The 21,676-nt window shown below is 45.9% G+C and overlaps 1 protein-coding gene across 4 annotated transcripts; it reads left to right on the top strand.

Annotated features, from left to right (window-relative positions):
- The first annotated feature begins 223 nt into the window (after positions 1–223).
- Positions 224–20,066, top strand: ZDHHC6 (zinc finger DHHC-type palmitoyltransferase 6). Of its 4 annotated transcripts, none has more exons than XM_063434062.1 (11): positions 224–247; positions 4,321–4,761; positions 8,452–8,543; positions 9,357–9,516; positions 10,129–10,290; positions 13,049–13,102; positions 13,732–13,899; positions 15,842–15,883; positions 16,564–16,709; positions 17,630–17,676; positions 18,851–20,066. In XM_063434062.1, exons 2-11 carry the CDS (start codon positions 4,495–4,497, stop codon positions 18,949–18,951), a joined length of 1,239 nt encoding a protein of 412 aa, XP_063290132.1. In that variant the 5' UTR covers positions 224–247; positions 4,321–4,494; the 3' UTR covers positions 18,952–20,066. The 4 variants fall into 4 exon arrangements, with proteins under 4 accessions (XP_063290132.1, XP_063290130.1, XP_063290131.1 ...); XM_063434060.1 differs by lacking the exon at positions 224–247 and adding an exon at positions 252–275; XM_063434061.1 differs by lacking the exon at positions 224–247 and adding an exon at positions 2,789–2,803.
- Positions 20,067–21,676: the final 1,610 nt, after the last annotated feature.

Below are 21,676 nucleotides of genomic sequence, written 5' to 3'. Positions count from 1 at the left end.
GTGGATTGTCTGGCTGTTGTTTCCGCCCGGACGCTTTCTGTGTGACACAATGCGGAAGTGCCGGCTCTCGGTGAGTGAGGAGGCTGCAGTTAATGTGAGATGGACGGACCGATACTGACATCGATTTAATGGGAATAGCTGGTGATTAGTCGGACTTATCCTCTCCCAACCACCACTGGCACATCGCTGACCGCCGGCTGGGAGACCCTGGGCTGACTCTGGGTAATGGGAGCGAGGAGGGCTCTGGGTAATGGGAGCAGCGAGGAGGACTCTGGGTAATGGGGGGAGCGAGGAGGGCTCTGGGTAATGGGAGCAGCGAGGAGGGCTCTGGGTAATGGGAGCAGCGAGGAGGGCTCTGGGTAATGGGAGCAGCGAGGAGGGCTCTGGGTAATGGGGGGAGCGAGGAGGACTCTGGGTAATGGGAGCGAGGAGGGCTCTGGGTAATGGGAGCGAGGAGGGCTCTGGGTAATGGGAGCAGCGAGGAGGGCTCTGGGTAATGGGAGCAGCGAGGAGGGCTCTGGGTAATGGGAGCAGCGAGGAGGGCTCTGGGTAATGGGAGCAGCGAGGAGGGCTCTGGGTAATGGGAGCAGCGAGGAGGGCTCTGGGTAATGGGAGCAGCGAGGAGGGCTCTGGGTAATGGGAGCAGCGAGGAGGGCTCTGGGTAATGGGAGCAGCGAGGAGGGCTCTGGGTAATGGGGGGGAGCGAGGAGGGCTCTGGGTAATGGGGGGGAGCGAGGAGGGCTCTGGGTAATGGGGGGGAGCGAGGAGGGCTCTGGGTAATGGGGGGGAGCGAGGAGGGCTCTGGGTAATGGGGGGGAGCGAGGAGGGCTCTGGGTAATGGGGGGAGCGAGGAGGACTCTGGGTAATGGGAGCAGCGAGGAGGGCTCTGGGTAATGGGAGCAGCGAGGAGGGCTCTGGGTAATGGGAGCAGCGAGGAGGGCTCTGGGTAATGGGAGCAGCGAGGAGGGCTCTGGGTAATGGGAGCAGCGAGGAGGGCTCTGGGTAATGGGAGCAGCGAGGAGGGCTCTGGGTAATGGGAGCAGCGAGGAGGGCTCTGGGTAATGGGAGCAGCGAGGAGGGCTCTGGGTAATGGGAGCAGCGAGGAGGGCTCTGGGTAATGGGGGGAGCGAGGAGGGCTCTGGGTAATGGGGGGGAGCGAGGAGGGCTCTGGGTAATGGGGGGAGCGAGGAGGACTCTGGGTAATGGGAGCAGCGAGGAGGGCTCTGGGTAATGGGAGCAGCGAGGAGGGCTCTGGGTAATGGGAGCAGCGAGGAGGGCTCTGGGTAATGGGAGCAGCGAGGAGGGCTCTGGGTAATGGGAGCAGCGAGGAGGGCTCTGGGTAATGGGAGCAGCGAGGAGGGCTCTGGGTAATGGGAGCAGCGAGGAGGGCTCTGGGTAATGGGAGCAGCGAGGAGGGCTCTGGGTAATGGGAGCAGCGAGGAGGGCTCTGGGTAATGGGAGCAGCGAGGAGGGCTCTGGGTAATGGGAGCAGCGAGGAGGGCTCTGGGTAATGGGAGCAGCGAGGAGGGCTCTGGGTAATGGGAGCAGCGAGGAGGGCTCTGGGTAATGGGAGCAGCGAGGAGGGCTCTGGGTAATGGGGGGAGCGAGGAGGGCTCTGGGTAATGGGGGGAGCGAGGAGGGCTCTGGGTAATGGGAGCAGCGAGGAGGGCTCTGGGTAATGGGGGAGCGAGGAGGGCTCTGGGTAATGGGGGGAGCGAGGAGGGCTCTGGGTAATGGGGGGAGCGAGGAGGGCTCTGGGTAATGGGGGGAGCGAGGAGGGCTCTGGGTAATGGGGGGAGCGAGGAGGACTCTGGGTAATGGGAGCAGCGAGGAGGGCTCTGGGTAATGGGGGGAGCGAGGAGGGCTCTGGGTAATGGGGGGAGCGAGGAGGGCTCTGGGTAATGGGGGGAGCGAGGAGGGCTCTGGGTAATGGGGGGAGCGAGGAGGGCTCTGGGTAATGGGGGGAGCGAGGAGGGCTCTGGGTAATGGGAGCAGCGAGGAGGGCTCTGGGTAATGGGGGGAGCGAGGAGGGCTCTGGGTAATGGGGGGGAGCGAGGAGGGCTCTGGGTAATGGGGGGGAGCGAGGAGGGCTCTGGGTAATGGGGGGGAGCGAGGAGGGCTCTGGGTAATGGGGGGGAGCGAGGAGGGCTCTGGGTAATGGGGGGGAGCGAGGAGGGCTCTGGGTAATGGGGGGGAGCGAGGAGGGCTCTGGGTAATGGGGGGGAGCGAGGAGGGCTCTGGGTAATGGGGGGGAGCGAGGAGGGCTCTGGGTAATGGGGAGCAGCGAGGAGGGCTCTGGGTAATGGGAGCAGCGAGGAGGGCTCTGGGTAATGGGAGCAGCGAGGAGGGCTCTGGGTAATGGGAGCAGCGAGGAGGGCTCTGGGTAATGGGGGGAGCGAGGAGGGCTCTGGGTAATGGGAGCAGCGAGGAGGGCTCTGGGTAATGGGAGCAGCGAGGAGGGCTCTGGGTAATGGGAGCAGCGAGGAGGGCTCTGGGTAATGGGAGCAGCGAGGAGGGCTCTGGGTAATGGGAGCAGCGAGGAGGGCTCTGGGTAATGGGAGCAGCGAGGAGGGCTCTGGGTAATGGGAGCAGCGAGGAGGGCTCTGGGTAATGGGAGCAGCGAGGAGGGCTCTGGGTAATGGGAGCAGCGAGGAGGGCTCTGGGTAATGGGAGCAGCGAGGAGGGCTCTGGGTAATGGGAGCAGCGAGGAGGGCTCTGGGTAATGGGAGCAGCGAGGAGGGCTCTGGGTAATGGGAGCAGCGAGGAGGGCTCTGGGTAATGGGGGGAGCGAGGAGGACTCTGGGTAATGGGAGCAGCGAGGAGGGCTCTGGGTAATGGGAGCAGCGAGGAGGGCTCTGGGTAATGGGGGGAGCGAGGAGGGCTCTGGGTAATGGGAGCAGCGAGGAGGGCTCTGGGTAATGGGAGCAGCGAGGAGGGCTCTGGGTAATGGGAGCAGCGAGGAGGGCTCTGGGTAATGGGAGCAGCGAGGAGGGCTCTGGGTAATGGGAGCAGCGAGGAGGGCTCTGGGTAATGGGAGCAGCGAGGAGGGCTCTGGGTAATGGGAGCAGCGAGGAGGGCTCTGGGTAATGGGAGCAGCGAGGAGGGCTCTGGGTAATGGGAGCAGCGAGGAGGGCTCTGGGTAATGGGAGCAGCGAGGAGGGCTCTGGGTAATGGGAGCAGCGAGGAGGGCTCTGGGTAATGGGAGCAGCGAGGAGGGCTCTGGGTAATGGGAGCAGCGAGGAGGGCTCTGGGAGTGACGACGACTCTGGGTAGTGGCGATGACATGCAGGACCAGGGGTTATGGAAGCAGCGAATCAGGGAATGGAAACAATGACAGCCGGGACCCAGGAAAATGGGAGCGGTGACAAATTCTCATATACCCTGGATTTTGTTTGTCGCTGCTCTTATTACCCAAGTTGGTGGGTTTGTGTCTTTTACGGCTAATAGTTTTGACCGTGCACTTTAGATGCTATGAAAAGCTAGAGCTTGACTATTCATAGGGATATGTTCTTTTGTCCATGTTCTTTGTATGGCTGTTCAATAGTCTCTAACATCCTAAAATATCTTATGAGACACCAAAACTCCCTCCGGATCCTCCAGTCTATTGTAACTTTGATTGAGTACTTTGTAGTAATCTAGGACTCCTGTTCCCTCCCTGATGCTAATGCCCAGTAAAGCATCCCACACCCTGTTATAAATGTACACGATATAAAGCTGTATATAGCAGCCATAGGCGGCGTTAATTCCAGTGTTCATCACTTCTTTCCTGATTCTACAAGTCTTTTCCTGTTTTTGTGTAATGTGGTGGGAGTGAACCGGCTGACAACTCTGTCACGTTATGTTTACAGTTTTGTACAGATAACCTTGTTTGTATTCATTTATCTTTGCTTTTTATAAAATATTATTTATTTATAAAATATTTTACCAGGAAGGATACATGGAGATTTCTCTTGTTTTCAAGTATGTCCTGGGTCCACAAAACATTGCATAGATACAATAGGGTACAATAAAATACCAAAACAATATATACAAAATTTAACATAGAACAAGTAAGAAATAAATAATCAACCATGGCCTGTGCATTCTGTTTTGAGATATGTAGAGAGGTGTCATTTATATATATCTCTATCTCAAGGTGTTTGGGTTGTGTATGTTAATATGTGTTGCCTCATTTTACCCTTGAGATCTAGTGGTAGGTTGTAGCTGTGTCTCTATTTTCAGTGCTCACTGGGAAGACTAATAATTACAGTGTGTTTGTGTCTTAGAAATAGACTCTGGATTAAATATAATGATTGGTTATGCACACATTTCTTTTTGCAGGTTGCGGCAAATGAAATACAGTTTGGATGAGCTGCAATGCATAGCTGAATGGATGTGCCGGTTATTATGCGCTCAACTTTGTGCTTTGGATAGTATGAAAGCTCGAGCCACAAAAGTGGCTATACCACCGTGAGAGTGCGGCGTCAAGGCCTAGCCATTATCGTCTCTGGAAACATGGGCATCTTGGATTCTTTCATTAGTTTTGACAACATACGGGAGCTGAAGAGACTGTGTCACTGGGGCCCCATCATTGCTCTTGGTGTTATAATAATCTGCTCCATTGTGGCAATCCTAGACTCCATTCTGTGGTATTGGCCGCTGGATACATCAGGGGGGAGTCTGAACTTTCTGACACTAATTAACTGGACGGTTATGATTCTTTACAATTACTTCAATGCAATGTTTATCGGCCCTGGATTTGTCCCTCTCGGATGGAAACCGGTAAGGAGAATATTGAAGGCTTGAATAAGGCAGGGATATTCTCAAAGCTGGGTGAAAACCTACCTGTGGCCACAATTATTTATAGATTCTACTGTGATTTTAAATAACCTGCAAATTTCCCAATGGCTCAGTTATCTCGTTCACTGCTAATGTTTGTGATCTACATTTAGACTACGCCTGCTGGCTGAGTATCATAGGACGTGTAGTTTACAAGCATCGGGTTTGTCTAGCCAAGTTGTCACTAAGTAATGCTTAATGTTTATTTCCAGCACACCTGCTATTTAGATGTGTAATGTTCTCAATGTACCTCAGTGGCAGCAGAATAGGGAAACACATCATTTATTGCTACCAGAGTTATTCACTAAAGTGAATTTAGTAGCCAAACTGGAAGCATAGCGAAATTAGAGAATTTCCCGCTTCAGCTATTGTGCAATTCTCACTTTCGTGAATAGCCCTGTAAAGTATCAACAGCTGAGAATTCAAAGTAAATTTCAGATTTTAAATCAATCCGTTCTCAGTTTGGTGCTGTGTTTAGATTAATTTGATAAATATCCGACTTGCAATGATTTCTTACCTTCACCCCAATATTTTAATTATATTTTCTAAGTGAGAAATGTCGAAATGACATCTTGGTATCCGTTGGTTACAGTCTTACTGTTTTACTGTTTAAATGAGACACCACTTTGTTGTGTGGTCAAAGATTACAAAGCTCTTTAGACACTGTAACACAGCCTATCTAAGCAGATAAGAACATGTTTTGCTTTTCAAATATTACTGTTTATAGTATCACATTGATGTGAATAAGAATTTCCAATGGTGAAATTATTTGTGTTACAACGTACAGGATTTAATCCTATATAGGATGAAAGATCGGGTCAGATTTACTAAAGCCTCCTGCAGGATGCCATTACAGAATTAATGTGTCCATAAGACATCTACTATGATATATACCGCAGGGCAAGCTATTGAGTCTCTCTAAGCTTTTGTCCGTTCTCAGAGATTTCATCCTTTCTTTGTTGCTTTAATGCATTAACGTGGCTCACCCCAAGTTAAGAGGGTAATCAAGACGTGGACCCCGAGCTCACTGTGTTTAGAGGGATATCTGCTACGCTTTACTGACAAGGCCCAAAAGAAGGCTGAAACGATCGTCTGGGGTTGCTGTATCTCTCATTCAGAGGGAACTTGTTGGCATTTCAGATCTGGACTGCCCGTACGGGTTGGACCAGTCTGATATGCTTCAGAATTACAGAATTAATGTATCCATAAGACCTCTACTATGATATATACCGCAGGGCAAGCTATTGAGTCTCTCTAAGCTTTTAGCCTGTTCTCAGAGTTCTCATCATTTTTTTTTATTTTATTTTTGCCACGATGATATATACCCTTCATCGAGATTGTTGAGAGTAAGAAAAATATGTAAGACAAAGTAGTCTCTGCTTTTTCTTGTGTTTAAAAGAGATACAGATCAGAAGAGAAGAGAGTTTTCCACCAGTTCTGATCAGTCAAACAGATTTATTACTCATCGGGTTATTCGCTTCAATGCTAATTGTTGTAAATTTAAGCCTAAAATTCTTCGTCAGCTATGTTTTCATTCTATTTGCACGTAAAATGTGACATTTTCTTTGAGTTCCCAGCAATTAAACAAACTCTTCACACCCACAAAGCACTTCAGCTGTCATTTTCATGACTGTTCATAAGTGCTAATATCAATAGAAATCATTGGCTGAAGACAGCCCGGAAGGTTTTCTTCCATTAGCTCCATAGAGCTAGAGTCCCTCCTCCGTGAGCTGTATTAGAGCTCACTGAGAAACATAGGAAAGCCACGATTGCATGTGCAGTCTCTGCCTGGGACAATAGGGAGGCTTTGAAAAGACCGGAGATCTGCAGCTTTTGCAAACCGTTTCGTTGTATAAGAAACCATGCAGAACAAAATCCATGCGTATTTTCTTTGACAGTATATCTACTGAATAGTTTAATCCCTTAAGGACCAAACGTCTGGAATAAAAGGGAATCCTGACATGTCATGTGTCCTTAAGGGGTTAAAATAACACGTTAGTGAGTAGCTCCGCACGTGTTCTGTTTGAATACCTGTGCCCTTCACGTTTGCACATTTCATATTAGTTGTTGCACACTCTATTATAAAGCCTTGTGATGTCGTTAATTTCTTAGAATGCCGTAATTTTTAAAAGTCGCTGGGGGTTGTATTGATTTGTGATCTTAATACTATAGTGTTCTTTTAATGTTTTGTTAAAGCACAGCTGTGTCACGAAGCCTGAATTGAACATTTTAACAAATTAATTCCATAATTCTTGCATTGGAAATGTGTTAAGTATATTTAATTTCTGCAACTTCAGAATTTCAGGAGCATTGCTAATTATGTAATGCTTGCTCCTCACTTTTCCAAAATGTATTTTAGTTACTAGATTGTTAGCCGCATAGATTCAGTGATACCCAGCAATACGTATTGTTTGTCTTCTGCAGGCGCTATAAGACTTGGTCCTCAATCAGCCATAACTCCTACTAGATTGTTAGCCGCATGGATTCAGTGATACCCAGCAATACGTATTGTTTGTCTTCTGCAGGCGGTATAAGACTTGGTCCTCAATCAGCCATAACTCCTACTAGATTGTTAGCTGCATAGATTCAGTGATACCCAGCAATACGTATTGTTTGTCTTCTGCAGGCGGTATAAGACTTGGTCCTCAATCAGCCATAACTCCTCCTAGATTGTTAGCCGCATAGATTCAGTGATACCCAGCAATACGTATTGTTTGTCTTCTTCGGCGCTATAAGACTTGGTCCTCAATCAGCCATAACTCCTACTAGATTGTTAGCCGCATAGATTCAGTGATATCCAGCAATACGTATTGTTTGTCTTCTTCGGCGCTATAAGACTTGGTCCTCAATCAGCCATAACTCCTACTAGATTGTTAGCTGCATAGATTCAGTGATACCCAGCAATACGTATTGTTTGTCTTCTGCAGGCGCTATAAGACTTGGTCCTCAATCAGCCATAACTCCTACTAGATTGTTAGCTGCATAGATTCAGTGATACCCAGCAATACGTATTGTTTGTCTTCTGCAGGCGCTATAAGACTTGGTCCTCAATCAGCCATAACTCCTACTAGATTGTTAGCCGCATAGATTCAGTGATACCCAGCAATACGTATTGTTTGTCTTCTGCAGGCGCTATAAGACTTGGTCCTCAATCAGCCATAACTCCTACTAGATTGTTAGCTGCATAGATTCAGTGATACCCAGCAATATGTATTGTTTGTTTGTCTTCTTCAGGCGGTATAAGACTTGGTCCTCAATCAGCCATACCTCTTTGATTTCTCAGGTTCTATCTCCCATCACATAGCTATAAAGAGGAGAAATGCACACAATATTTGTAAAATTCTGCTATGAATGGTGTAATTAGGGGATTAATATGATTGACTCCATATTTAGAAATATTTATCATTTATTCATTCAACCGAAAGGGGCTGGATCATTAATTGGCCCTCTGGGTGCGGTTCTTCCATTATAATTGCAGTGCAGATGACTGTTTCTTCTGCGCCTGACAAATATATTTTATAATCTTCTAAGCCAACTCAGGGATACATTCAGAATGTGATTGTGAACTAAATTGCTATATTTTTGTAGATTTCCTTATTTTCAGTTTAACGCCCTTGTTTTATTTATCTTCAGGGGAATACTCATGACTGTATGTACCTGCAGTATTGCAAAGTGTGCGAGGCCTACAAAGCCCCCCGCTCCCACCACTGCCGAAAGTGCAACAGGTATGGCTGTGTATTGCTCCATGTGTCTACTTAATGTTTGCTTGCAACATATGTCTGGCAAGCAAATGGTTAAAAGAGGGAACATGTTTCCTCACCTACATGTGATGCTCTGACATACCATTTCGCATTATTTCATAAACCTATATTATTACCAGCATGCATTGGAAGATGGTGACCGTACGTCACACTAGAGTCCACCATGGGTAAACTGGAAGTAATGTTTTCACTTTCATTTAAATCGCCCGTCTTAAACACAGGCTCCTTACAGAGCACACCGGGTACCTATAATCCACCCCAGCTTGCCCTGGCACACGTCCCTGGCAGGAAGTCCATGGAGCTTTTGCAAACCTGCTGAGCCTCCTTCAATTCTGAGACCTTCCTTTTTGATAAGTTTTAAACACTCTTTGGCAATACCTCTGATAAATAATGAGAAATGGAAATTATTGAACATTTCAGGATGTATGAGAAACCAATTTCAATCAATCTTACATTTTTACTGAGCAGGCTGGCTCTCTTGGCTAGATCCTGGTGGTAATCTGCAATAGGATATGTTACACCTACCCGTCCTTCCATACTCTGGTTATATTTCGAACTCATACTGTATTCATGTTTCATAATCTTTATTTAAAAATTGTAAGGCTTGTTACCCTGACTTGTTCAGTGTTACACTGTTTAAATAAAGCTTGAAGACTGAGTTGGGTGCTGTGCCATTTGTAAATTTCCCAGGATGCAGTCTGCTCACTGCTATGACTTTCTTTCTGTTCTGTACACTGATACCCTCTCTCTGTGCGTATTGCTTTGCTTCCATCCTAGATGTGTACTGAAGATGGACCATCATTGCCCCTGGATAAACAATTGCTGTGGACATCAAAATCATTCCTCCTTCACACTGTTTTTGCTGCTGGCCCCTCTGGGTTGTATCCATGCCTCTTACATCTTTGTTATGACCATCTACACGCAGCTGTACAACAGAGTAAGTGTGCATCACCAAATACTGCATGGTCCGATTTATTTCTTGCTTTAATTAGACTTTTAGCTTCATTTTCTCTCCAAACACTTTTTGCATTGTGTGATTTATATCTGAGCAGAGATTTAAACACAATTGCTATTCTTTACAATCCACAGTAGGTCTGATCATGAGAAACAGAAGTGAAAGAACATGTCTCTCTAACTGTGCTTTGAACTCATCACAAAGTGCTCTGTAGGTTTTACTGCTAGATTTACGGTGTTGGTTTAGCCTAGAGAGAAAATCTGGTGGATATAGAATAGTTAATGATATAGGTTTAACCCACAAGGCTCGCAGAGAGTTGTAGACATATGACAAAGGATTTGGAAATTCCAGCAGGTCAAAAGATCAAAATTGGAAAAAACATTTTGACTGTTTTTTTTATTTGTTATTCTCCAGTTTATTGAAAAAATAAAATTAAAAGTTCACAATTTATTGAATAAATCACCAAGTTGTAACTACTCTGATGCATTTGCTGTTGACAATTGTAGCAGCTACAAACTGTGAATGTCATGTGCTGATGTCTTCTTAAATTATACAGAGTTTTTTTTTTTTAATTATTATTGTTTATTTTTTTAGATCTCGTTTGGGTGGAACACAGTGAAGATTGATATGAGTGTGTCCCTCCGGGATCCTGCACCTATTGTTCCCTTTGGGATTTCTGCATTTGCTGTGACCCTATTTGCTCTTGGCCTGGCTCTGGGTACCACAATCGCTGTAGGGATGCTGTTTTTCATTCAGGTGTGTAGAACATGTAAGTTCATATTTGCAGATTTCAGAACATTTCTCTTGGTAGTGAGAGGACACTGAGAGATTGCATGTGTTGGCGAAAATTGATGAGAGGAAATTGCAAAAGAAGTTAGAAAAGTAGGTGTTGCATGGCTGTGAGGATTGCATGGTGTTCAGATACCACCGTCTGCTAAATGATGAGCCCAGTAAACAGCCCCATTTCCAGCTACCGTCCTGTGAGAACCCTCTCCGTGTCGGCATCTGATCGGTTTTGGGATTGTGCGTGTGTTGTATAGTTTAAACACCGGGGCACTCTGGTAATCCATGTATTTATACAGTGGTATAAAATCAAACCGCCATGCAGTGTTTATTAGCAAACACTGGCTGTAGGATTTGTCTAAATGGCAGAGCTCTCTCCTTGTGGCACTGTCCTACAACGTTCATCATGTTTCTACTGGAGCTGGTTTCAGTGATCTTAAAGTGGAAACGTCTAAGAAAAGCAAGGCTGCATGAAGTCAGCCAATCGCAGAGTGCCCAATCATTGTCTGTCACACTGCAATACTGTAACTTTCCAAACTGCCCCTGTGAAGACCTGTATCAGGATCGTTACACAGCCATACACCAGCGTCGTTTACTGCCTTTTCCTTTATTAGCAGTTTGATTTTGAGCTCCAACGTAGTTTTAAAGTTGTTTGAACGTCTATGGGTTTATTGACTTAACACCAAATTGTCCAAATTGTGTATGTTCCACATACAGCTAGCGGGTAGGTAGCGTGTCTGTTCCACGTACATGTTGCAGGTATGTAGCGTGTCTGTTCCACGTACATGTTGCAGGTACGTAGCGTGTCTGTTCCACGTACATGTTGCGGGTAGTTAGCATGTCTGTTCCACGTACATGTTGCGTGTAGTTAGCGTGTCTGTTCCACGTACATGTTGCGGGTAGTTAGCGTGTCTGTTCCACGTACATGTTGCGGGTAGTTAGCGTGTCTGTTCCACGTACATGTTGCGGGTAGTTAGCGTGTCTGTTCCACGTACATGTTGCGGGTAGTTAGCGTGTCTGTTCCACGTACATGTTGCGGGTAGTTAGCGTGTCTGTTCCACGTACCCGCAACATGTAGGTGGAGCAGACACGCTACGAACCCGCAACATGTAGGTGGAACAGACACGCTACGAACCCGCAACATGTGGGTGGAACAGACACGCTATCTACCCGCAACATCTACATGTTGCGGGTACGTAGCATGTCTGTTCTACGTACCCGCAACATGTAGGTGGAACAGACACTCTACCTACCCGCAACATGTAGATGTTGCGGGTAGGTAGCGTGTCTGTTCCACCTACATGTTGCGGGTTCGTAGCGTGTCTGTTCCACCTACATGTTGCGGGTTCGTAGCGTGTCTGCTCCACGTAAGTGTTGCGGGTACGTAGCGTGTCTGCTCCACGTACATGTTGCGGGTACGTAGCGTGTCTGCTCCACGTACATGTTGCGGGTACGTAGCGTGTCTGCTCCACGTACATGTTGCGGGTACGTAGCGTGTCTGCTCCACGTACATGTTGCGGGTACGTAGCGTGTCTGCTCCACGTACATGTTGCGGGTTCGTAGCGTGTCTGCTCCACGTACATGTTGCGGGTACGTAGCGTGTCTGCTCCACGTACATGTTGCGGGTTCGTAGCGTGTCTGCTCCACGTACATGTTGCGGGTACGTAGCGTGTCTGCTCCACGTACATGTTGCGGGTACGTAGCGTGTCTGCTCCACGTACATGTTGCGGGTTCGTAGCGTGTCTGCTCCACGTACATGTTGCGGGTACGTAGCGTGTCTGCTCCACGTACATGTTGCGGGTACGTAGCGTGTCTGCTCCACGTACATGTTGCGGGTTCGTAGCGTGTCTGCTCCACGTACATGTTGCGGGTACGTAGCGTGTCTGCTCCACGTACATGTTGCGGGTACGTAGCGTGTCTGCTCCACGTACATGTTGCGGGTACGTAGCGTGTCTGCTCCACGTACATGTTGCGGGTACGTAGCGTGTCTGCTCCACGTACATGTTGCGGGTACGTAGCGTGTCTGCTCCACGTACATGTTGCGGGTTCGTAGCGTGTCTGCTCCACATACATGTTGCGGGTACGTAGCGTGTCTGCTCCACCTACATGTTGCGGATACATAGTGTGTCTGTGTTCCGTGGTATAAGTGGAGATGGGTCATTTACTAAGTGCCAGCTCCCCTTTATCCAAACTTTCCATCCAATAATTTAAATATCTATTGGCTCCTTTTCCATTTTGCTAAATGTAAATAAATGTACACACATCTCAATGTGACAAAATGCAATTATTGTCCATGCAGCTTGAATGATAATATTCTTCACTTAAACCACTAACGCAATTGTGAAGAATAAATGCGTCAACATATCACATTACACGGATCGTGTGTTTTGAAGTAGCGGCTCTAGGAAGTGCTTTGAACATTGATTGAAGGATGCTGTTTTATGCCAAACTCTGCTGGCAATTAATGCCTTTATTATAGAGCAATTGATTTTTCTTTCCATGAGTTGAAATGTATACAATAGAATGAATCCATGCTGGGAGCAGCGAGTGCCTCTCACAAAGCTCAATCTCCACCTATATGTATTACTTTAGACACAGTGTGCCGTGTTAAGGGCGAGTGACTGACGCTTAATCAAAACACCAATTGTACTGAGAAAGGAAATTAAACACTTTGTACTACTTCATACTGTGCGCCTAGCCAATCTAATGCCTAGTTTCTTGTGTGTTAAAGATGAAAGTTATTCTGCGAAATAAAACCTCAATTGAATCGTGGATAGAAGAGAAGGTAAGTGTTCTGTCTCTCTGTATGTCTGTTGCAGTTAATTGTAAACAGCTAATACTTGCTAGAAGAACACACAATGAGGTTTCCTTAGAACAATGACTTAACAGCGATTTGTTTAGTGACTCATGCTTCACTGGCTACATATACTAAAATAAAAGTTGATAAATAGTAAAAAAAAAAATGTAAAGGAAAAAAAAAACTGCTTTGCATTGTGATGTGTTCTTTGTCTTATTGCGGGCAGTTATTGGAAGGGGGTCGGTCAGTCCTGGGTTATTATGATGGGTCTGAGCTAATACCTAGTAACCCACTGAATGCCATGCAGACCTTGTATAACCAATCAACCGATCAATAATTGCATCTCCTGACTTTAAAACACAAAGCATCTCTCGTAGACTGGCCTTTTGGACTGTGTGACCTTTGTGAATTAATCCACCACTAATCCATCCACCACTAATCCAGCTTCTGGGGAACGTTTGAATCTCTAAACACCTGTCCGTCAGGGAGCTTGCCAAGAAAGGAGAATATAACATCTATTTATATGGCCGCTGGAAAAGTCTTGTTTCTGACAGTTTAATTTATAAAGAAATAAATAATGCTTAAATGACATTAAACCTCCTTCATTTATACCACAGGCCAAAGACCGAATTCAGTATTACCAGACTGGAGAGACCTTTATTTTCCCCTATGATTTGGGAAGCAGGTGGAAGAACTTCCGTGAGGTGTTCACGTGGACAGGTTCTTCAAATGGAAACGGGATCGATTGGCATCTGCGTCAAGGATGTCACAAATACACATTAACAGTAAGCCGTACATTCCGTTTAGTCTAACAGAAATGTTAACATTTCAAACTTCGCAATGGTTGTTCAAATACAAATAACAGATTTGAAGAAAGTGTGGAGGAGTCTGCGCAGTGGGTGGTCTTCTGCGTTAAACTCTTTGTGAGCTGATGCCTGAGGATTAATTTTCTTTTTCGTGGAGACTGTCTTTTGGCAAAGTTTATTGTTTTAGGAAAGCGTCACCCTTCATATCTTAGTCCCACAACCACCACCACAAAAAAAATATATATATAAAAAATCAGTGTCAGAGGGCAGGCTGAGGGGAGGATATAGACCGCACAAAGGGGGGCATTGGCTGTCAGGCGCCAGCATGCTGTGTGTGTGCTAGTGACAGGCGCCACATGCTGTGTGTGCTAGTGACAGGCGCCACATGCTGTGTGTGTGCTAGTGACGGGCGCCAGCATGCTGTGTGTGCTAGTGACAGGCGCCACATGCTGTGTGTGTGCTAGTGACAGGCGCCACATGCTGTGTGTGTGCTAGTGACAGGCGCCACATGCTGTGTGTGTGCTAGTGACAGGCGCCACATGCTGTGTGTGTGCTAGTGACAGGCCCCAGCATGCTGTGTGTGTGCTAGTGACAGGCGCCACATGCTGTGTGTGTGATAGTGACAGGCGCCACATGCTGTGTGTGTGCTAGTGACAGGCCCCAGCATGCTGTGTGTGTGCTAGTGACGGGCGCCACATGCTGTGTGTGTGCTAGTGACAGGCGCCACATGCTGTGTGTGTGCTAGTGACGGGCGCCACATGCTGTGTGTGTGCTAGTGACAGGCCCCAGCATGCTGTGTGTGTGCTAGTGACGGGCGCCACATGCTGTGTGTGTGCTAGTGACGGGCGCCACATGCTGTGTGTGTGCGCTAGTGACGGGCGCCACATGCTGTGTGTGCGCTAGTGACGGGCGCCACATGCTGTGTGTGTGCTAGTGACGGGCGCCACATGCTGTGTGTGTGCTAGTGACAGGCGCCACATGCTGTGTGTGTGCTAGTGACAGGCGCCACATGCTGTGTGTGTGCTAGTGACAGGCGCCACATGCTGTGTGTGTGCTAGTGACAGGCGCCACATGCTGTGTGTGTGCTAGTGACAGGCGCCACATGCTGTGTGTGTGCTAGTGACAGGCGCCACATGCTGTGTGTGTGCTAGTGACGGGCGCCACATGCTGTGTGTGTGCTAGTGACGGGCGCCACATGCTGTGTGTGTGCTAGTGACGGGCGCCAGCATGCTGTGTGTGTGCTAGTGACAGGCGCCAGCATGCTGTGTGTGTGCTAGTGACAGGCCCCAGCATGCTGTGTGTGTGCTAGTGACAGGCCCCATCATGCTGTGTGTGTGCTAGTGACGGGCGCCACATGCTGTGTGTGTGCTAGTGACAGGCCCCAGCCATGCTGTGCGTGCTAGTGACAGGCCCCAGCCATGCTGTGCGTGCTAGTGACAGGCCCCAGCCATGCTGTGCGTGCTAGTGACAGGCCCCAGCCATACTGTCATGAAATGCTGCACATACAGATTCCACGCACCATGACTACTTCATATCACTATAGTGGTTATGGTGCTTAGAGTGTCCCTTTAAGAAAAGATCTGGAGCTGTAGCACACTGATCTGTGAGTCGTTTAGAAAGCTGTGCTCGTCCGAACACCCTGCAAGCAGTTGTTTCTAGTACAATGAATGGATGAAATGATCACGGCTATCTCTGCTACTGTGCGCGTACTGTTTGCTGCCTTGTTTTTCTCCTTTTACAGTTCTCGTCTCAAACCTTTATATTTATGTTCCTGGCACATAATTATTCCTATTTTAGGGCTATTCAAACGTCGTAGAGCATTCACGGTTGGCATTACTGTCACCAGTTTCACATAAATCAGAACTGCAAATACTCTATGAATTAGAACTATGTCTCTTACCCTCTTTCTATGTTTTAACAGATCGAGCAGCTGAAACAAAAAGCGGACAAGCGTGTACGCAGTGTGAGTACAGTCAGTGTGTATGTGTGTCTGATACAGATGGAGACAAAGTTGGTAAATAACTAAGCTTGTTTTCCAGTGACCGTGTGAATTTCTATTTTGGGCTTGATATAGATTAAGTGATAAACTCATTGAAAGCCCCAGTGGAGGTGGGTTAATAGACGTGAAAGCATATAATGGGGAAAGGATTTGTGATTTTCCTATTTGGTAAAGATATACTAATAGTCCTTAATGTTTCCCATCATCTATTCATTTTGTTCTTTGCTTGGCATCCAGGCACAAAGCAGCAGTCACATCACCCTCAGTAAGCAGTCTGGTGGCTGACATTGATTTCTGCATGCCCTCTGCTATTACTATAAAGGTATAATGCCAACCTCTGGCACTGTGGGCATGGTGCACTTCACTTAGCGGCTGCCTGAGCTTCATAAGACGTTTAGTCAAAAGCTCCGCACACGTTGGAACAACGATTGCCAAAGCTAGCCATCGTTACCCCAACGTGTGCACCCTAAATATTAAGGGGGTTCCAATCTCAATGAATGACAGTAAAGTTTCCCTAAAAAGACAGAGCTGATCTAATCTGAATGTATGTAATAGATTTGTGTATTTTTTTTTTTATGTTCTGTCCTTGCGACATGATATATCTGCCTTAACATGTTTCTAACCTGCAGTTCATGTAATTTCAGGTACAGTACCAAGCAGTAGAAGACTATAGTGGTGCTTGTTGCCCTCTGACCAAAGGCATTCGGACTTTCTTTACCACACCCTGCACAGAGGAACCCCGAATGAAGCTCCAAAAAGGGGAACTTGTTCTAGCGACCAGAGGCTTGAAGTATGTCACCCAGTTACATTAATTCGGAGCGTACTGCGTTAATGAACTTTTTCCAGGAGACAATGTATTTATTTATTATCGGCTGAGCGTTGACAGCTGTTCATCACTGTGTGGGTTTGTTAAAAAATAAATTTAAAAAATCCTGGAGTCCATATGGCCCTTCAGTATATTCCACCTTAAATGAACACTATAAGTTCAGGAATAAAAATGTGTATTTCTTACCATATAGTTTAAAAACAGCTGATTAGGTGGCTGCCCCTTGCTTACCTTAAATAGTATACCAATTCACTTTTATTCCAGCACCAAGCAGGTCTGCCTCCTTGGCTGAGATCATCAGAATTCACAATCTCATTCAATCATATGCTTTCCTATCATCAATTCTTATGATCTTAGCCAAGGAGGCGGAGCAGGGGGCAAAGCTAAACGCCGTACTGGCCAATCAGCATCTCCTCATAGAGATGCATTCAATCAATGTATCTCTATAGGGAAAGTTCAGCGTCTTCATGCAGAGAGTGGAGACGCTGAACGTGCACCACTGACCAACGATGCACCTGGGGAGCCGTCTCTGAAAAGGCGGTGTTTACATTGAGAACCCTGCAGGGACATACTATACTCACCAGAACAATCACATGAAGCTGTAGTTGTTCTGGTGACTATAATGTCCCTTTTATATATACATTAACTCTTTACGTGCGGTAGGTGTGGTTAATGCATAGGTCATGTATCTAGTACCCTTGGATAAATTTAATCTCTCAGCAGTGAGCCATCTCACTGTAGTAACAAAATTCAGGTTGTGATAGAAATGAAAAGTGTCACCCCACCCCCATTGGCAATCTTCTGTAAGAGATATAGCTATATAAATAAATAAAATCACTGTAAGTGGGGGATTTATATTCGGCTATTTCTGCCTTTACTTTCAGGAATTGGATGTACGGGGAGAAGATTTGTGACGGTGACTTACCCGAAGGTAAGAATAAACCAATTGCCTTTCTGATTAAAAACTCACATTATTCTTCTTATTATTATTAACCCTGTACAATACTTGGACTAACAGACATGTATTTCTAACAAGTTGGACACACAGGAACGGAGAGGGTTGAGGGCCCTGCTCAAACAGCTTATATTCTACTTTCTGGATTTTGATTATTAGCACATTAGGATTTTCTCTGGTATTGTGTGTTTTTATTTTCTTGATGACCAGATTTATTCTTAAACATTTTATTGTAAAAGGGTTTTATCAGTGGGTGAACACAATCTAGCGATTGGTGGAGCAGCTTGAGTAAGAAATTCCATCACCCTTAGTTTTTTGTGGCTGGTCATATGGAAGAGAATGGGTGAAGTTTATCCTAGTAGCCAGGTGGTTATAGTGCACCCACCTGTGGAATTGGCAGAGACCAAAGCATTATACACTATTGTCAATAGACATTAACATAACCTTTCTCTGTGTCTCTGACCTTGTCAGCTGATTTGGTTTCGGTAATAGCTGATGACTGGTTTGGTTTCGGTAGGAGCAGATGGCTGGTTTGGTTTCGGTAGGAGCTGATGGCTGGTTTGGTTTCGGTAGGAGCAGATGGCTGGTTTGGTTTCAGCAGGAGCTGATGGCTGGTTTGGTTTCGGTAGGAGCCGATGGCTGGTTTGGTTTCGGTAGGAGCCGATGGCTGGTTTGGTTTCGGTAGGAGCCGATGGCTGGTTTGGTTTCGGTAGGAGCCGATGGCTGGTTTGGTTTCGGTAGGAGCCGATGGCTGGTTTGGTTTCGGTAGGAGCCGATGGCTGGTTTGGTTTCGGTAGGAGCCGATGGCTGGTTTGGTTTCGGTAGGAGCAGATGGCTGGTTTGGTTTCAGCAGGAGCTGATGGCTGGTTTGGTTTCGGTAGGAGCCGATGGCTGGTTTGGTTTCAGGCTGGTTTGCTTTTGGTAGTAGCTGTTGGCTGATTTGGTTTCGGTAGGGTTTGATAGGAGCTATTTGCAAAAGGCAGTTGTAAATTAAAGACTGCCCGGCCTATTCTAGAGGCAAGCCATGTTTCTATTTCATTTCTATCTTTTTGCCACAAGATGGCGTATTTTATAAAAATCCACCGGAAGCCTTTACTTACTTTCTTTGACCTAGTTTTCATGTAACCTATTGGTGCATTTTCTCTTCTAGATGGATCGAGAGTGAGGGGCTGGTTCCCCCGACGCTGTGCAGTAAAATATGTCTCTGACACAGGCTCTGACCAGTCTGATGACGAAAAGAAATCTAGATAACCCCCTCCTGAGACCCACGTATGGTACCTTCAGAACAACCAGGCAGTGAACTGAAAATCTATCCAGTAATTCACCAGTTAACAAACCAGCATTAATGACTGAGGCTGGGTTAAGGGTTCATGTAACCTACCTCTACAATGGCAGCTGGGAGTCTCCGCACACTAGGGCGGAATTACCTTCATCTATTTCCTGGAAACGTCCCCCGTCTGAACTACTTGATCTAGTTTCTGTAACCATTGAAGGTGACAAAACCTAAACTGAGAATAAACAGGGGAATAGCAAAGATTAGGAGAGTTTAGATTTATATAGCTGAATCCGAAAAATAACAGATTTAGAGAATGAGTCATATTCAGCTGTCTAAGCCCAAAAATTGAATCCCTTTCAATTTCTGACCATTTTTATAGCAGGATTTAGTAAATGCAGCCAGGGTTAGAAAACTACTACTAAAGACCAATCGCACCTCGAACATAAACCTGAGGGATGGTGAAATGGCCCATCTATGCCAATCTCTCATTGGGGCTAGATCTACCATTGCATTGTTACTTCAGGCTATTAAACACACTATGGAGAATCTCTTTGACCCCTTTGTAAATCTACTTCAGCAGACATGACAACCACCATCACAGGAGTTGTAGTTCTGCAATGGTTGGGGTGATGATTGCCTTTTGGCCAGCCCAACCTTAAAGGTTTATTTATTGAACAATGATTGAGGTGATTCAACATCACAGATGGCGCTTATATGCTGAAAAATGCAAAAAGTTGGCGCAAAAAAATCTCACACTTGGCCAACTTAGAGATTTGTTCCAGTTTGCCAAAGCTCATTGCTTAGTGAATAAACCCTTAGTCTTGTTTAAAAAATGTTCTTTTTCATACCAAATAATATGCAAATGTCTTTAATGCATTTCCTAGCGGAGCGTGTATGTAACGATCCCTCGATGTTTCCTGGGGGCAAACTGTATTAAAATGTTATTCGTAACGTGCTGTTTTATTATCTGATAACCGTGTGTTCTCTCCACTTACATTAGAATATTTTTATCTTGTTAAATTTCTTCTGAACTCTGACCTTTTATACAGTTGTACAGTCTGTCAATTGGTAATAAAAGGGAAAAGCCAAATCTATACATTTTCTTCATAACTTCTCACATACAGAATCTGTCATTCAGCATCTAATAACCAGTCTTCATTTATCTCATTGGTAAATGGGCAGATTTTCTGTGTATCCATGTGACTGGGCAGATTTTGTTTTTATAAATTATAAAAATGTTATGACTGCAGTGGGAAACCCTAAAACCCTTCAAGTTACTAAAGACAGAATGATTTACAAGCTAAATAAGGCATCCAGTTCCATGGCCTTTGGCATATTCTTGGCATCTTGGTGCGTGAGCGTTCCTAACGAAGGAGCGGCCGGCTAAAGACAACATTTACCTGTGAAGTTTTACCTAATGCTTTTATTTCTATATATCGTAGTATTCTCTGAGGATTTATTTCTGTTTGGAACATTAGGGTTACCCGGCCTATAAATACACAAACCTCCCCTTGATCTGCGCTGATACTTCATGTTTCAGTATAGAACCATCTACTTCCGGTTCAAAGGTTGTCAACACAAACTACCTAAACATCTAACAATCTGGTCTTGGCCTCATGCGGCCTACGCAAGTATTTATTTTACCTCACTTGAGTAAAAAGCAGCTGCCTCCCTTGGGGCCATCACCGTGTCCAGCCCGGCCTTAGCTCTTCCTGTTTGTGCGGGGTTTTTTTTCATGAAAAAAAATAATAATTTTTGTTTGGGATTCGCTATCACTGACATGTATTTGGCCTTTCACTTACTAGGGTAGCATTCACAGTTCAGTCCGTATTTAGCCCTCTTTCAGATATGGAAAATTTCCAGATGGATGCAAATTTGGCCTATTTCAGTCTTACATAGCATCACAGTGATACCTCAATTATGTTCATGCATTCTGCTTACTGTATTCGGCCATAAAATTTTTTTAATCCATACATTTTTTTCATATTTGCAGCTGATCGGCCCTCGGTTATACTTGTCGGCTTTGAGCAAATCCGTATTTGTTACTCATGTTTACCAGGCCTCTTCCAGCCTCAGAACATATATACATATACTATATTTCCGCCGTCTGGATATTCAGGCATTCATTGGGCCTACATTGTTTAATAATTATAGGGCTAGGTGTTGCAACTGACGATCTAAATTTGTCAGGCCCAAACTTAAGCTTATACATGTGCTTAGCATTTATTATACTGCCCATCCATCCACCCATCTTCCATCAGTGGTATCATGTTACTCAAATGTCTTATCAATATCTCTAATTAACAGTCCTACCATTACAGGTCTCTCAAGGGTCAAGTTATGATATAGAGAAGGTCCACCGTTTTGCTCACCAACCATCAATCAACCCACTTCCTATCCTTTCATACACCTGCTACTTCTCATACCATGTGGCCAACCCACTACTCATGAATAGCAAAGAGCCCTCTTAGCCTTCTATACCTTAGCACACTGCCCTCACTAGGCCTTTACTACTACGCTTCATATGGCCCTTGATGGGCTTACTGCTCTGACCTAATTTTGGCCTTCCTGCCGCTCAGGGTTTATATATTGCCCTATTATACTACGTTTAAGTACACCACTTGGTGTAAAAATACTTAAAATAACAGATCCAAGACCAGAGCATCACTACTGCCCATATGCAATTCACAGTCCATTCCC

Source organism: Pelobates fuscus, chromosome 10 (assembly GCF_036172605.1).
Source record: "Pelobates fuscus isolate aPelFus1 chromosome 10, aPelFus1.pri, whole genome shotgun sequence".
Classification (NCBI taxonomy): Eukaryota; Metazoa; Chordata; class Amphibia; order Anura; family Pelobatidae; genus Pelobates; species Pelobates fuscus.
Note: the sequence above shows the minus strand (reverse complement) of the source record. Positions and strands in the feature narration are given on the sequence as shown.

Excerpts from the sequence above, each read along its gene's own strand:
- ZDHHC6 (XM_063434062.1), top strand. The coding sequence starts at position 4,495 with ATGGGCATCTTGGATTCTTTCATTAGTTTTGACAACATACGGGAGCTG. Across the intron at positions 8,544-9,356 it reads CACTGCCGAAAGTGCAACAG|ATGTGTACTGAAGATGGACC; the intron begins GTATGGCTGTGT and ends CTTCCATCCTAG. Across the intron at positions 13,103-13,731 it reads AATCGTGGATAGAAGAGAAG|GCCAAAGACCGAATTCAGTA; the intron begins GTAAGTGTTCTG and ends TTTATACCACAG.